The sequence below is a fragment of the Schistocerca americana genome, chromosome 6, assembly GCF_021461395.2.
Source record: "Schistocerca americana isolate TAMUIC-IGC-003095 chromosome 6, iqSchAmer2.1, whole genome shotgun sequence".
Lineage (NCBI taxonomy): Eukaryota > Metazoa > Arthropoda > Insecta > Orthoptera > Acrididae > Schistocerca > Schistocerca americana.
The window spans coordinates 66,768,195-66,785,412 of NC_060124.1; the positions used below are offsets into that span (position 1 = coordinate 66,768,195).

At 39.5% G+C, this 17,218-nt stretch overlaps 1 protein-coding gene across 5 annotated transcripts in view; it reads right to left on the reverse strand.

The window, feature by feature from the left end:
• The window catches only part of LOC124619710 (rho GTPase-activating protein 17-like), a 323,049-nt gene that overhangs the window by 122,637 nt on the left and 183,194 nt on the right, over positions 1 to 17,218 (reverse strand). For all 5 annotated transcript variants that reach the window (XR_006980113.1, XM_047146270.1, XM_047146271.1 and 2 more), the window contains exons 3-4: positions 7,882 to 8,023; positions 3,222 to 3,292 (exon numbers count right to left, since the gene is read on the reverse strand). Coding sequence is in view for 4 of the 5 variants with exons in the window: in XM_047146270.1 (XP_047002226.1) it covers positions 3,222 to 3,292; positions 7,882 to 8,023 (213 nt within the window). In the remaining variant the exon portion in view is untranslated. The remainder of the gene's footprint in view (positions 1 to 3,221; positions 3,293 to 7,881; positions 8,024 to 17,218) is intronic.

The window sequence follows — 17,218 nt, forward strand, 5'->3', positions numbered from 1 at the left end:
CGAATTTGGGAAAAGTTCTTAAACAGCAACTATGCTACAATATAGTTCCATAAGTTGCTTTTCAATGAAAATAAGAAAGCTACGTTTAACTTTTCAGTTAACAAAGAATGAAACGTGTCTCTGCAAGAAGAGCCCCAAAAATTGAAGAACTTCACTTACGCATTGTAACTCCATGACATAAATGTGAAAATTTTCATTTCAGCTACACACTCCTGTGTACTTAGTTATTTATTTTTTTACCAAGTTAAGGATTTCATTACAAAGTTGCCAGACTTAAGACACTTCTCAAAAGATATAAAAAACTGCACCATCCAGCTGAGACCACAAACACACCATTTTACCCACAATTGTTTGAGAACACCACTGCTGTTCTGGTAAAAACTCACTGAAGAAAGATTTATCACCAGTCACATTTTTAAATGGGTGGTTTACTTCATTGGATCAAATTTTGAGCCTACACCCGTCATCAGAAAGCAGCAGTGATCTTGTGTACAAATTTCACATTTTTGTCTTGTTCATGTTTCAGTGCATCATCACATGTCAAGGAAGCAAACTCCTATTATGTAATGTAGTGCCTTTCCTTCAAGACAGAAACATGAAATCCGCATACAAAATCACCACTGCCATCCAACAGCAGGCCTAGGCCCAAAACTGATTAAGGTGAAATAAATGTGATTCAAAAATTGTGGCTGGCTGTAACTCTTTCTTCACTATAGCATACTGTAAAGATCAAAAGTCATATAGATCATCAGTTGTCAGACTTAATATCTCTATGTTATCATATGCATGATACACATTGAAATTAATCATCAAGAAGTGTCTTCATAAACAAACTAAGATTGCCACCCAATACATACTGAGCAGGAGATATGCACCTTTCAGGAAAACAGCTTTTCTCCAGCAACATTCATGGAGAAGATTTTTCTGTTTTCCCTGCTATGAAGAATTACCATCCAATGAGATAGATAGGAGGAGGAGGAGGAGGTGGAGGTGGAGGTGGAGGTGGAGGTGGAGGTGGTGGTGGTGGGGTAGGGGTAGGGAGACGGGGGACTACTAATAATTATGAAATGCTTTACTAACTTTAGCTTCACACACTCTATAAGAGGATTCGTATATATAGTTTATTTTGCAAGGGGGAGAATAAATAAATAAAAACCTGAACAGCACAAAAGAGCCTTAAGAGTCTGCAATCAGGACCAAACACTTATTATCAAAGTTTGTAGGTACCTATGATGATCGCTTCTTTTTCTTTGATCACAATGAAATATATTTTATTTAAAATAACAATACAAACATTGTGTGAAGACTTTCATTATCTTGCCAAAGAATTTACAAAATACCCCATTTTAACTAAGAAAAATTAAGACATCAGTTCTACAACTTTGCTTCTGCCATTTTTGCAGCACATGGCAGTAGCGGCAAATGATGGTGCAGTCTGTGGATCATAAGTGTCGTACAATAAACTTGGACAGCTGTCAACATAACGCCATCAAAATGTTAGTTTGTGGTTGCATCATGAAGTTATTCTCAAATGAATGCATCAACTTACAAGCTCAATTCTCATCATTTGCAGGAAATTTTAATTTTCTACTTTAACATGAAGAAATCTGCAGCTGAGGCTCATACAGTGCTCGATAAGACCTTTGGTGAGGCACCTATTAGTGAAAGAACATGCAGAGAATGGTTCCAACACTGCAAAAACAGCGATTTTGATGTATAAGACTGGCATACTGATGGAAGATTGAAGGTTTTCGAAGCTACTGACACAAGAGGAGATCACTACCAAAAGCAGTTGATGTGTTTGAGCAAGCACTGAAACAATCAAGAGGAGATTACTATCGAAAACAACTAATGCGTTTGAGTCAAGTACTGAAAGAAAAGTGGCCATAATATAGCAATAGACATGAAAAAGTGATTTGGAAGCATGACAATGCTTGACCTCAGGTCGCAAAACCCAACAATAACATACTTGGAAACAATGAAATGGGAAGTGCTTCTGCCATATTCTCCAGGCACTGCTCCCTCTGAATAACCACCTTTTTTGGTCAATGGCATACAGCCTGGATGACCAGTGTCTCCCATTATATGAACAAGTGCAAAACTGGATCAATACAAGAATCTCTTCAAAAGACACGCAGTTCTTCAGTCGTGAGATTTGTATGCTGGCCAAAAGACGAGAGAAAGTAGTGGCCAGCTATCACTAGTGTCTTGAATCATACATTTTGTCAGTTTTTCATGAAAAAACCTTTAACTTCAAGAAAAAAAGGTGGAAGCAAAGTTGTAGACCTAAAACGGATTCAATATTCCTTATTTCCTCACATCCTGACAAGATACGAAAAAATGAGACCTTAATTACTTACACTTTATAATGTAGGTTTTTCCAATATGATTCATCCAATTTTACAAGGCTATATCTTCTACATGAATAAAGATAGAAATCTGGGGTGGATTTTAACTTACACATTGTACAACAGAGTTTTCATTTTCATAAGACCCATCAGACTTTTAACAAAGGTATATATATCTTATCATATAAGCAAATTCAAACTTGGGGTACTTTTTACTATTATATTTAGGTTCATAAATCTTCAATGGACTCTCCACACCATGAATGCTGGACATTGAGATGATAATCAATCTTATCTCATATATTTGTGAGCATGTCTACAGTTATGCATAAGTTGCTATGTAGAGTCACACTTTACCCAAAATTGTTGAAAGGGAACACATAAATGGAAGCTTTCACAAACTCCCACAAACAAATCACATACCATGAGAGGCAACATTTGAAGTCAATGGTGCAATGCAAGATCTGTACATCCCTTCAATGCTGCACCCTCAACAAAAATCACACCAAATAGCTGTACCTGAATTGCTCCTAATGAAATGAAGAGTGCAAAACACTTTTTGTGACAGTGTTATCACCATCTTGAATCAAAACATACTGAACAATGAACAGGTGTGCAAATGAGCGCACCAGTTGCACCAGGGGGACTCCTCCTGGCAACCATATAAACCAGCCAGCACCACTTTATAACAATTGGCAACATAAACTTTTAATTTTGACTGGTAAGTTAAAATTAACTCAAAGTTTCCATCTTTAGTCTGTAGAAGATACAGTCCTGTTTTTAAAGTGCCCTGTATTCAGCAAAATATTTTTCATGGCTGTGTTAAGAATAAATTTACAAAAGAAATACATAATATCAAAAACTGGAACTCACCCTAAAAGGCAACTATCACCTGTCCCACTTTCTTGCATCGCAGCTCCTAGGATGTATTCTGGAATCTTTTTCTGCGTCAAAGAAAATTAGTGGTCAATATTTTAGTCAATTTCCAAAGTAAACATATTTCAGAGTAAAAACCACAGCTGCTGTCTATTCTCTAAATACATCTTCTACTCACCAAGTGGCAGCAGGAGAAAAGACATGTAATAGATGTGGAAATATAGGACCTTTGAGAGCCAGTGATTCTTTCTTCTGGCAGAAGCTTGGTTTGATACATGGGAAAGTGTTACAAAGTTTTTCAAGAAACTGAACTGGCAGGCTCTTGAAGACAGGTGTAAATTATTCTGAGAAAGTCTACTAACAAAGTTTCAAGAACCAGCTGTAAATGATGACACCCCCTACAAATCACTCACGTTGGGATCATGAGGATAAGATTAGAATAATTACAGCAGGCACAGAGGCATTCAAACAATCACACTTCCCGCACTCTGTATGTGAATGTAACGGGAAGAAACCCTAATAAATGCTACAATGGGATGCACCCTCTGCTGTGCACTTCACAGTGGTTTGCAAGGTATAAATGTAGATGTGGATGTAAGACGGAAAGGAAGATAAATGGAAGAAAAGAACTGTTGAGGTTTAGGAAATAGAAATAGCTACAGAAAAGTTGCCCAGAACCCCAGATCAAGGGAGGCTTACCAGACAGGATGAGAAGGAAAGACTTATTTTCCTACCTTCCACCTTTAAGTTCTCAGGTTTTCAAATCTCATCTAGTGCAGGCACCATCAATCACTCTTTCCTTCACGTCCTGTACAGCAACTCTGCCCTGAACCAGGATTCCGGACAACTTTTCCCCTCAACTCCCCCCATTTCCAAAACTACATCAGTCATTTTCTTCATACTGCTTCCTTTCCCTCCTGCAAAAAAAAAAAAAAAAAAAAAAAAAAAAAAAAAAAAACCAGGGGCACCGAAAGCTCACTCATTTCCACATACTTTTGTATGTATTTTCTCACATTATTGCTTACTGAGTAATTTTTTATCTGCCTACGTTATATTTCATTAACTCTAAAGACAAGGGTGGGTTTAAAAATAACAAATGGAAAGTACTTCAAGAGAAATTAAAGAGGTTAGTCGCTGTATAATTTGAAATTTTCTCGGCGAATCAACTGTTCAAAAAGATTTCGGGCTTGCAGCCAGTTGTCGTAAACTTCATTGCACGATATTTCGGCTGGACAACTGCCAGCCATCTTCAGGTGAGCCAAACGAGGACTGACAAAGACGTTCTCCGCTCCGTCTTATATAGTGCGCTGATAGTACTGCCATGCCTGCGTTGCAGTCACGGAGACAAAAGGACCACAACGCACAGCGACAGCGCCCTTGCTGATGGGACTGCAAGACTCAGCTGCATCATGCTTTATCATGGGACTGGGTGAATGGAGTGACTTCAGCCAAGTTTGATTGGGCATATAAGGCTGCCAGTTCCCAGCAGATGTCGAAATTTGTTTGCTTAGTACCACAACAGCTGACGCCACAGGAAATAACTGCATGACATTGCGTGGTTAATTTCACAGAGAAGATTTTAGACAATGTGACGTAGTCAGTTTTGGGCAAAGGTCGTAATTTTGCACCTAGACCAAGTGTAGTACCTCTTATAAGTTTTGTAAGTCGTGTTGAACAACCTGTATGTCGCCTTCCTATGGATGCTGCTGAAGAAATAAGAAGGGAAACTGGTCGGGTTCTGAAAGCTCCTCCCCAACGCAGTACAATACCTGCTGAAGAAAGGGCTGCACTATGGAACCTCCGAGAAGATCCGGAAATAGTGGTGCTGAAGGCTGATAAAGGTAATTCTACACTTTATCTACCTCGTGGGTTGTATTTGGAGAAAATGTATAGTCTACTTAGTGATACTATGTACAGGAGAATTGATCAAGACCTAACAGCACATGTGCAACGAAAGACTTGTGCATTTTTGAACTCTTCCTCATTAGCTTCAGAGACCATCAAGCTGTTAAGACCACATGGCGGCGTACCATCGAGACTGTATGGTCTTCCTAAAGTGCATAAAGAAAGTCTGCCTTTGTGGACTATAGTGAGTAATATTGACGCACCCACATATTATTTAGCCAATCATCTAGCTTCTTTGATGAGACCATCTGTTGGCAAATGTTCACATCATATATGGGACTCTGCTGATTTTATCAACAGACTGGGGGCTCTCCACATAAGTAGTTCGGATCTTCTAGTAAGTTTTGCTGTAGTTTCCCTTTTCACAAAAGTACCTCTTGTGGTTTCCTTGATTCTAATTGGTCAACAGTTTGAATCGGACATCATTGCTTTGCTTCGACATGCTCTTTCTTCAACTTATTTTATGTTTAACCAGGAATATTTTGAACAGTCTGACAGTGTCTCCTCTGGTGGCTAACCTTTTTATGGAGGATTTTGAGGAGAGAGCACTTGAATCAGCAGTTTGTAAACCAACTATTTTTTGGAGATACGTCGATGATACTTTGATAGTGTGGCCCCACAGAGAAGAAAAGTTAATAGTGTTTTTCCATCATCTTAACTCCATCCATGAGAATATTAAATTTACTATGGAACTAGAGAAAGGTTGTTGTTTTTCATTCCCGGATGTTTTGGTTAAACGAAAGAGTGATGGCTCGGTGGGACATTCTGTTTATCGTAGGCCCACTCACACTGATTTTTACTTGCATTCTTCAAGTTGCCATCACCCATCCCACACCGTGAGTGTACTTAAAACCCTTGTGCACAGGGCACATATGGTGTCGGATGCAGAGAATTTGCCTAAGGAACTTGCACAACATTTAAGGACGGTGTTCAGAGACAAAGGGTACTCAACCCCGCTAATTAACAGGGCCTTCTCAACTGGAGCCAGGAACCAGGAAGTGGATAAAGAGGAGAACGCGCCAGCCAAGTCCCTAGCTTTTCTTCTCTTTGTTGGAAATACCTCCTTAAAAATAGCGAGGATTCTTAATAATTTTCACATGAAAGTGGTTTTTCGTCTGCCTTCAAAGATTTCAGATTTGCTGGGATCAGTGAAGGATGATTTGTTACTGCAGAAGGCGGGAATTTACAAAATACCGTGTCAATGTGATATGGCCTATATAGGACAGGCAACGCATACAGTGGAAGAGCGTTGTACGGAACATCAATGTTGCACTCGCCTACTGCAACCCAGTAAGTCTGCAGTTGCGGAACATTGTATTTCTAACGGACATTCAATGGAGTATGACAAAACTTCGATTCTGGCCGCAGCAACAACTTTTTGAGACTCCATTATCAAAGAATCCATTGAAATACGCATTGCAGGAAATCTAATGAACCGTGACAGTGGTTACCAATTGAATAACACATGGAATCCCATCATTTTCGAAATTTGCTTGAGATTAAGATGCCAGAAGACTTTGATAGCTGCGACCAGCAACAATACCGAATGCAGCTGAGTCTCGCAGTTCCACCAGTGACGGCACTGCCGCTGGGCAGTGTGGTCCTTCTGTTTCCGCGACTGCAACGCATGTGCGGCAGTACTATCAGCGCACTATATAAGACGGACTGGAGAACGTCTTCATCAGTCCTCATTCGGCTCACCTGAAGATGGCTGGCAGTTGTCCAACTGAAATATCGTGCAATGAAGTTTACGATGACCGGCTGCAAGCCCGAAATCTTTTTGTAGCAGGTTAGTCCCTGTTTTCTGACCACCTTATTTTAATACACTTCTTAATTATTCTGTCACGATTCTTGGAGTCTGTACCATGATACTTGTCTTATCACATTTCATTTCAGAATTAGATTTTATGATTGGATATGAAAGAACTAGTACTATAGTACAAGCTCGAAGTTTCCAGGACCGTGCAATACAGGGGAATATTCAGACATGGAGTCCAGAAAACTTTGCAAACATGATACAGCATTTCATTTAATCAATGATTTGGGATCCAGCACTCAATTTATTAATGTTTCACTCCTTAGTTTGCTTATGATTTCATCTCAAACTTCAGTACTGAATAGGAATTTGGTCAATCATTTTCCTTATTATGGCCTATCCTCTTGCAGGTATGTAGGTAACTGTAGTTATTTATTTCTGGAATTTGATGAATGAAGGATACACTCTAAAGTAAAATTAAAAATCTAAGTGATCTAAATTAATGTCATTTACTAAGTAATGTCATTTACAGAAGCAAATCATCCACTTAAATCTTACAAACTGCTACAGCTTAAGTAACATTTAGAGTCATGTGCTTCGAAGAGTTGAACAACTTCAAAAGGGCACGCAGCTATGCAAGTCTTTGTGGTTTAATTTTTCAGAAACATATGAATAAAACAGCAAGAAACTCACAGAAGTTTGAATAGGAATTGCTACTCCATATCTGACATAATGACTCACGGTGGGAGATATATGACCTACACCCAGAAACAGGTAACAACAAAGGGAACACAACAATAATTTCAATTTATAGAGAACAAATTTTGTGTGTATGTATAATGCACGAAGAAGAGGATATGGTAACACAAGTGGACAGAGAAGGATTGGACTCTAAAAGGGAAAACTAAAGCCATTATTTTTATTGATAGGGTTTGCTACAGTGTTAAATTTTATAGTTTCATATTAAAGAAGGAAAAAATGTCATTTTATACTCACGACCCTTTTGTCGATCTCTTGTCCTTGATAGGGGAAACAGTTGGTTAGTTTCTTCCCTGTATTCTGACATGCTGTTCGTATGTAGTCTACTCTTCGGTCTGCTTCTATTAAATCGTCTGACAGCACTTCTGTTTTTCCAGCTCTGAAACAGAATGATGCAGCACATTGTGTGTACCAGAAATCATCTGCCACAGTCTTTTTGTATTTCTGCATATGTATTAAGTAAGGCAAGCAGAAAATACCCTACCCACCACAGAAATGCTCTTTATATCACTGAAATACTGTTTCCATTATAGTGATATGACTATAATTACATACCAACTTCATATGTACTACCTTATTGGCCAAAATACAAACTGCAGCATTAATTCAGAACTCGATGCAGAGAAATTTATGTCACACTACCTGTTTACAAAATCTGTCCACAATAAGATAACTCTTTATCACTTTTTTTTATATTGTAACGTACATAAATTACACAGAAATACCAACACTCATGATGTCACAGTTTAACATCATTATCCATACCTGTTTCATCACCGTCAGTATTTTCATCATTTTTTCCAAATTACAGTGTCCTTGATACCATGAAGAGCATTAGGCATGCAGAACTTCTGGAATCCTCTGACGACATTGTTAGGTTATACAGGGTGTTTCAAAGTCCTTGCAGTAACGTCTAGGGGTGATAAATCATGTTGTAGGGAATAATTTTTGTTACAGATAAAATGTTTGCTGACATTTTCTAGCAACACTAGGTGGCTTTTATAATTGGTTATGCACTTGATACACAGCAAAGCTTCAGCATTCTGTGGGATCTGCACGTAATATGGGTTGCCTATGATTCAATCATCTGCTACACATGAAAGGGGGTAGGCCAGGCTTCTGAGACACCATTCTCCTCACTCATTTTTAGAGTTTTGCTGTTGAAAATCACTCTTAAAATTTACTGGGACAGGTAACATGCAGAAGTGGCACACCTGGTTAGTAGATCCTGCTAGTTCTGTGAAATCTCAGGGCTCGTGAATTCAATAAAAAGATAACTAGAGTTGCTGGGAAGTATCAGCAAACATCTCGAACAAAAGTTGTTCACCATGCCATGATCTGTTACACCAAAGATGTTTGATGCAAAGACTTCAAAACAACCTGCATTTTGCACCATGAATAGAGAATCCACTCAACAAGGCAGACTGATAGCTTTTCTAGTCTTGCCAGATACAATGAGTACATGATCCCTTTCTAAAAGCCAATCTGAATTAGTTTAGCCTGATTTTAAATGACTTCTTTGAGATACCACCAAAAACATGCAGTTTTTAAGTCATACCTTCACGTATAAGTACTAGTTTCATCCTAAATGCAGCAATTTAATCCTATACTTCAGGTGTGAGGTACCTTTAAGTGCATGCAACACTAGCATGTCAATCTTATTGTGCAGTGCACCAGTTCTGTGGTTCCAAACAGTAATTACAAGTCTATCCAAACAGTAACTACAAGTCTATCATTAATTCTGTTGTCATCCAGCCTTTTTCTCAGCAACAAATCACTAACCCTTTACACAAATTTTCTTCGGACAAAGTTTTCAATTTCAGAATAAAACCAGGAGGGAGGGGGTGCGAACTTCCTTCCCTCCGCAGTAACTGCTAACTTCACCATGTTAACTCACTCACTCACTCACTCCCTCCCTCTCGCCCCCCCCCCCCTCCCCCCATACTTGTCAGTCCTATACAGTTCATTGTCGTTATGATGCTCATAATTCTATTATTTAGAAGGCATTTTACCAGTTATTTACTGTTCAGATTTTTGTGTTACGATAAAAAAAAAAAATCGAGGTTTATCACACCGCATTAAGTCTCGTCATCAACCTATTAGGAAGACAACTTGTTGTACTTGGTTTTTGTGTTTTGTTTTTATATGGACTCTATGGAAAGATGGCCTGTAGCAACCAATGCTAACTTACTAATGCTGTCGGAAACTATGATACTTCGACGGTTATATCATCATTCCCATTTGTAGCATACATTTTATTCTTATCTATTATAATTGGGCTTTCTTTTGCCACCCAGGTTATTAACACAAATCCTTGGCGATTTATTTTGCCACTTCAGGAATATGATTTTAAGGAACAGATATTCGATATATTCAGAGTTCCACATGTGAGTGTAATGTTTTCATGCCTACTTAGCTTTTCATTTTACTGATATATGACAATGCAAAATTTGCACCTCTCTTATGAAATTACAGTTGCAGTAGACATCTCTGATATTTCAGCATACAGCTTTAAAAATTGACAGGACTGAAATTTTGTTTCTTCACTTAAACTACACACACTACCTATCCAGATGCCAGGAATGTTGGCATGGGAAATACATCTGTGTACTGCATATAAGCGTTGAGTAATAAGATAAAATTTAACTGCAACAGCAGTCTTTGCCTTTAGATTAAGCAAACTATCCAGTCCCTTTGCCAATGTATTACTACGAACTACAACGTGTATCACCTCACGTTATTTCTTTTCACAAGAAATATTCCACTCATGTGTCGATTATGTACACATTGTCTGCTTGTGTCTGTGTATGTGCGGATTGATATGAGTGTGTGTGCGAGTGTATACCTGTCCTTTTTTCCCCCTAAGGTAAGTCTTTCCGCTCCCGGGATTGGAATGACTCCTTACCCTCTCCCTTAAAACCCACATCCTTTCGTCTTTCCCTCTCCTTCCCTCTTTCCTGATGAGCCAACAGTTTGTTGCGAAAGCTTGGATTTTGTGTGTATGTTTGTGTTTGTTTGTGTGTCTATCGACGTGCCAGCGCTTTCGTTTGGTAAGTCACATCATCTTTGTTTTAAGGTATATTTTTCCCATGTGGAATGTTTCCCTCTATTAATTCATATATATATATATAAATCCCAGAATCCCAGCTTGTACACACTACTTGTTTTGCTCGGAGAAAATACAGCCATCACCTTTAAACGTAAATCACAACTCAGGGTATGCTATAGATCAGTCTGTCATCAAAACCAAAGATTTCATATAACTGATGAAACAATTAATAACTATTTCAACACAATGAGCGAGCGCACCAAATTGTCAAGATGAGGTAAATGCAGAAAGTGAATGAAAGGCAGTCCACACAAAGGGAACAACTCAAGATTTTCTGCATACAGATCACCAGTTACATGCATCCAACATCTGCATAAGGCTGTTCCAACACTGCCCCTAGGGTTCACGTGCCCATGAGTGCCAGTCAGCTTGCCAATGAAACTTGAGATGGAGCAGCCCATTCTACATCCATACTCTGCTAGCCACTGGGCAGTACATGGCACCACAGGGTATGTCCCACTGTACAACTTGTTAGAAATTCTTTCTGTTTCGTGTGCGTATGGAGTGCAGGAAGAATTATTACTTAAATGTCTACATAAATGCTGTAATTAATCTAATTTTGTCTTCATGGGAGTGATACATATTGGTTGTACTATGAGGGTTATTCATGAAGTAACTGCATCAGATTATTTTTTTTAAAATCAGAATGAAGTTACAGGATTTGTTGTACAATACTGTGAAAGTACACACACTATTTTATATTTCCACACAGTTTCCAGCCACACTGAGGCATTTGTCGTATTGTCTGATTACCTCTGAAATTGCACAACCACAGAATTTTGCTGCCTGTGACTGAAGCCAACCTACGACACAGGTTTTCATCATCGCCGAAGCACTTTGAGACAAGCCACCTCTTCATGAGCAGGAAGAGCTGATAATAACTTGGTGTCAAATCAGGGCGGTGAGGAGGATGATCCGATACCTCCATCTGAACTCTTGCAGTTTGGTCACAGTAGCAGGGGCTGCAGGGAAAAGGGGGGGCAGGAAAATTATACCAGAGTTCAACATGCCATAACGTTTTGATTTGAATGGTCCTTCTCAAGTTCGTTAGTGTGTTACATTATCTTCCAACATTAGCTGTGGCAGTTCTCTCCAAGAATTCCACTAGCAAAATTCCTTTTCTATCTCACATAACAGTTTCCGCGAGTTTCCTGCTGGAAAAGTGATTGATGACACTTTGTTGGTTTTTCCCAGTGACCCAGGTACAGCCCCACTGCATTGGTTGCAGTTTCGTTTCTGCATTCGCATTTCACAACCAAAATCTGTGGAAAACGAACACAAAGCTCCAAGATGGATCTACAATTTTCTCTACGCCTTTCATCAACCGACTGAATCAGGTCTGCATTCACAATACTTGGTTGACCACTTTTCTCTTCATCGTGGACATTGGTTTGCCCGTTTTCAAACATACAGCACCATTCTCTTACATTTGGCCCCTAAACTACTGTATGGACTTCACCAGATTTACAGTTTTTTCAAGTACAGAACATATTTCATACTTCACAAATTTTGGGACTTGATTACAGCCAACATTTTAAAAGCATGTGGCTCAGAGAGGAATAAGGACCTTGATTCTCTGCTGCTCACAGCCTATTCGTTCAAGGTGCATTCCACTGCAACACTGGTGCCACTATCTCTACTAATATGCACACTATAAGAAAATTGAAATTACTTTTGAATAGCCATTGTATATTCCCAGATTCCTTATTTGTCACTACTGGTTCTTGAAACTTTGTATCTTGGATTTCACAGGATAGTTGACATCTGTATTAAAGCATCTGTCACTTCAGGGTTTTCAGCTCTTCCAAGGGTCGAACAAACCTGGTAGCACTTGTGGCGACCTTCTTTGCACGCATTCAATATTCCCAATATTCCTTGTTAGTCCTATCTGGGATAGGTCCCATACAAATTAGCAATATTCCCGAGTAGGCCACAAGAGTGTTTTGTGATCATTATCCTGTCAATGAACTGAAGTCTGCTACCTATTTTACCTAGGACTGACTGTGTGTTTCTTCAATTTCATGTCCCCAAAATTTCAGCTGACTGCCTCCAACGGAGACTCACTGATATTGCAGTCATGCGATATAAGTGCACAACTTTCTGTTTATGAATAATTAAAGCAAGTTACCAATCTTTGTACCACTTTGAAATCTTATGAGAGTCTCACCGAATAGTTGGTGCAGGTTTTCGGACAGTATTTTATCATGGATTTTTTTTGAAAAATGTCTGAGGTGATTATTAATACTGCCTGCCATGTCATTAATGCATAACACGAACTAAGGTCCCAACATACTTCCCTGGAGCACACCTGAATATGCTGATGACTCACCATCCAAGAAATCATGCTATGTTGGTGCTGAAAACTTATACGACAGAGTTTCCCTTGCTGTAAGCTACTGTTAGGTTCAAAATTACACAGATGCTCAAGGATTCTAAACTAATAATAATTATAATAATAATGGCGTGTGACGAGGGCCTCCCGTTGGGTAGACCGCTCGCCTGGTGCAAGTCTTTCAATTGGACGCCACTTCGGCGACTTGTGCATCGATGGGGATGAAATGATGATGATTAGGACAACACAACACACAGTCCGTGAGTGGAGAAAACCTCCGACCCAGCCGGGAATCGAACCCGGGCCCTTAGGATTGACAGTCTGTCGCGCTGACCGCCCAGATACCGGGGGCGGACAGGATTCTAAACTGACAGCTTTTATAAGAGGAAATAATGGTCAGAAATAAACATTTTTGTCACATGAACAATTTACATCTTACAGCAAATGTAACTTAAGGTCAGCAATAGGTGAAACCGATAGCCACCAGTCTCAATGCATTCTTTATAACAACACTGGCAGTATTTGACCTCTTGGTTCAACATCATTTTGACTCACTGCTTGTGCACATTGTTTAGGATTGTAGCATTAATTGCTGCTCCAACAGTGTTTTCCACAGTATGTACTTAATGGGTATGTTGATTGTTGCTTATTGAGGAATCTTTTCCCACAAAATCCCACACCACCTCCTTAAATTCTACTCTTGTTGTTGTTGTGGTCTTCAGTCCAGAGATTGGTTTGATGCAGCTCTCCATGCTACTCTATCCTGTGCAAGCTTCTTCATCTCCCAGTACATACTGCAACCTACATCCTTCTGAATCTGCTTAGTGTATTCATCTTTTGGTCTCCCTCCATGATTTTCACCCTCCACACTGCCCTCCAATGCTAAAATTGTGATCCCTTGATGCCTCAGAACATGTCCTACCAACTGGTCCCTTCTTCTTGTCACGTTGTGCCACAATCTCCTCTTCTCGCCAATTCTCTTCAATACCTCATCATTAGTTATGTGATCTACCGCTCTAATCTTCAGCATTCTTCTGTAACACCACATTTCAAAGGCTTCTATTCTCTTCTTGTCCAAACTATTTATCGTCCATGTTTCACTTCCATACATGGCCACACTCCATACAAATACTTTCAGAAACAACTTCCTGACACTTAAATCTATACTCGATGTTAACAAATTTCTCTTCTTCAGAAACGGTTTCCTTGCCATAGCCAGTCTACATTTTATATCCTCTCTACTTTGATCATCATCAGTTATTTTGCTCCCCAAATAGCAAAACTCCTTTACTACTTTAAGTGTCTCATTTCCTAATCTAATTCCCTCAGCATCACCTGACTTAATTCGACTACATTCCATTAGCTTCGTTTTGCTTTTGTTATGTTCATCTTATATCCTCCTTTCAAGACACTGTCCATTCCGTTCAACTGCTCTTCCAAGTCCTTTGCTGTCTCTGACAGAATTACAATGTCATCGGCGAACCTCAAAGTGTTTGTTTCTTCTCCATGGATTTTAATACCTACTCCAAATTTTTCTTTTGTTTCCTTTACTGCTTGCTCAATATACAGATTGAATAACATTGGGGAGAGGCTACAACCCTGTCTCACTCCCTTCCCAACCACTGCTTCCCTTTCATGCCTCTCGACTCTTGTAACTGCCATCTAGTTTCTGTACAGATTGTAAATAGCCTTTCGCTCCTTGTATTTTATCCCTGCCATCTTCAGAATCTGAAAGAGAGTATTCCAGTCAACATTGTCAAAAGCTTTCTCTCAGTCTACAAATGCTAGAAACGTAGGTTTGCCTTTCCTTAATCTTCCTTCTAAGATAAGTCGTAGGGTCAGTATTGCCTCATATGTTCCAACATTTCTACGGAATCCAAATTGATCCTCCGCGAGGTCGGCTTCTACCAGTTTTTCCAGTCGTCTGTAAAGAATTCGCGTTAGTATTTTGCAGCTGTGACTTATTAAACTGATAGTTCGGTAATTTTCACATCTGTCAACACCTGCTTTCTTTGGGATTGAAATTATTATATTCTTCTTGAAGTTGAGGGCATTTTGCCTGTGTCGTACATCTTGCTCACCAGATGGTAAAGTTTTGTCAGGACTGGCTCTCCCAAGCCATCAGTAGTTCCAATGGTACGTTGTCTAATCCCAGGGCCTTGTTTCGACTCAGGTCTTACAGTGCTCTGTCAAACTCTTCACGCAGTGTAGTATCTCCCATTTCAGTTTCATATTCATCTTCACCCTCTTCCATCTCCATAATATTGTCCTGAAGTACAGCACCCTTGTATAGACCCTCTATATACTCCGTCCACCTTTCTGCTTTCCCTTCTTTGCTTATAACTGGGTTTCCATCTGAGCTCTTGATATTCATACAAGTGGCTCTCTTTTCTCCAAAGGTCTCTGTAATTTTTCTGTAGGCAATATCTATCTTACCCCCATTGTGAGATAACCCTCTACATTCTTATATTTGCCCTCTAGCCATCCCTGCATAGCCATTTTGCACATCCTGTCGATCTCATTTTTCAGACATTTGTATTCCTTTTTGCCTGCTACATTCACTACATTTTTATATTTTCTCCTTTCATCAATTAAATTCAGTATTTCTTCTGTTACCCAAGGATTTTTACTAGCCCTCGTCTTTTTACCTACTTGATCCTCTGCTGTCTTCACTATTTCATTCCTCAAAGCTACCCACTCTTCTTCTACTGTATTTCTTTCCCCCATTCCTGCCAACTGTTCCCTTATGCTCTCCCTGAAACTCTGTACAACCTATGGTTCTTTCAGTTTATCCAGGTCCCATCTCCTTGAATTCCCACTTTTTTGCAGTTTCTTCAGTTTTAATCTATAGTTCATAACCAATAGATTGTGGTCAGAGTCCACATCTCCCCCTGGAAATGTCTTACTATTTAAAACCTGGTTCCTAAATCTCTGTCTTACCATTATATAATCTATCTGATACCTTCTAGTATCTCCAGGATTCTTTCATGTATACAACCTTCTTTTATGATTCGTAAACCAAGTGTTAGCTATGATTAAGTTATGCTCTGTGCAAAATTCTACCAGGCGGCTTCCTCTTTCATTTCTTACCCCCATATTCACCTACTGTTTCCATCTCTCCCTTTTCCTACTCTCAAATTCCAGTCACCCATGACTATTAAATTTTTGTCTCCCTTCACTACCTGAATAATTTATTTTATCTCATCATACATTTCATCAATTTCGTCATCATCTGCAGAGCTAGTTGGCATATAAACTTGTACATAGTAGTAGGCATGGGCTTCATTTCTATCTTGGCCACAATAATGCGTTCACTATGCTGTTCGTAGTAGCTTACCTGCACTCCTATTTTTTTTATTCATTATTAAACCTACTCCTGCATTAACCCTATTTGATTTTGTATTTATAACCCTGTACTCACCTGATCAAAAGCCTTATTCCTCCTGCCACCGAACTTCACTAATTCCCACTATATCTAACTTTAACCTATCCATTTCCCTTTTTAAATTTTCTAACCTAGCTGCCCGATTAAGGGATCTGACATTCTACGCTCCGATCCGTAGAACGCCAGTTTTCTTTCTCCTGATAACGACGTCCTCCTGAGTAGTCCCCACCCGAAGATCCGTATGGGGGACTATTTTACCTCCGGAATATTTTACCCAAGAGGACGCCATCATCATTTAACCATACAGTAAAGCTGCATGCCCTCGGGAAAAATTATGGCTGTAGTTTCCCTTACTTTCAGCTGTTTGCAGTACCAGCATGGCAAGGCCGTTTTGGTTAGTGTTACAAGGCCAGATTAGTCAATTATCCACACTGTTGCCCCCTGCAACTACTGAAAAGGGTGCTGCCTCTCTTCAGGAACCACACGTTTGTCTGGCCTCTCAACAGATACCCCTCTGTTGTGGGTGCACCTAAGGTACGGCCACCTGTATCGCTGAGGCACGCAAGCCTCCCCACCAACGGCAAGGTCCATGGTTCATGGTGGGGGTTAAATACCTCGTTCAAACTCAGCGAGGTTGGTAATGGCACATTAGCAGCTTTAAAGGCATTCTTGACCAACATTGACTCACTATTTTCAATCTGAAAGGTAACTAACACTTATAACTGTTACAGAGTGTATTTAAAGCAAA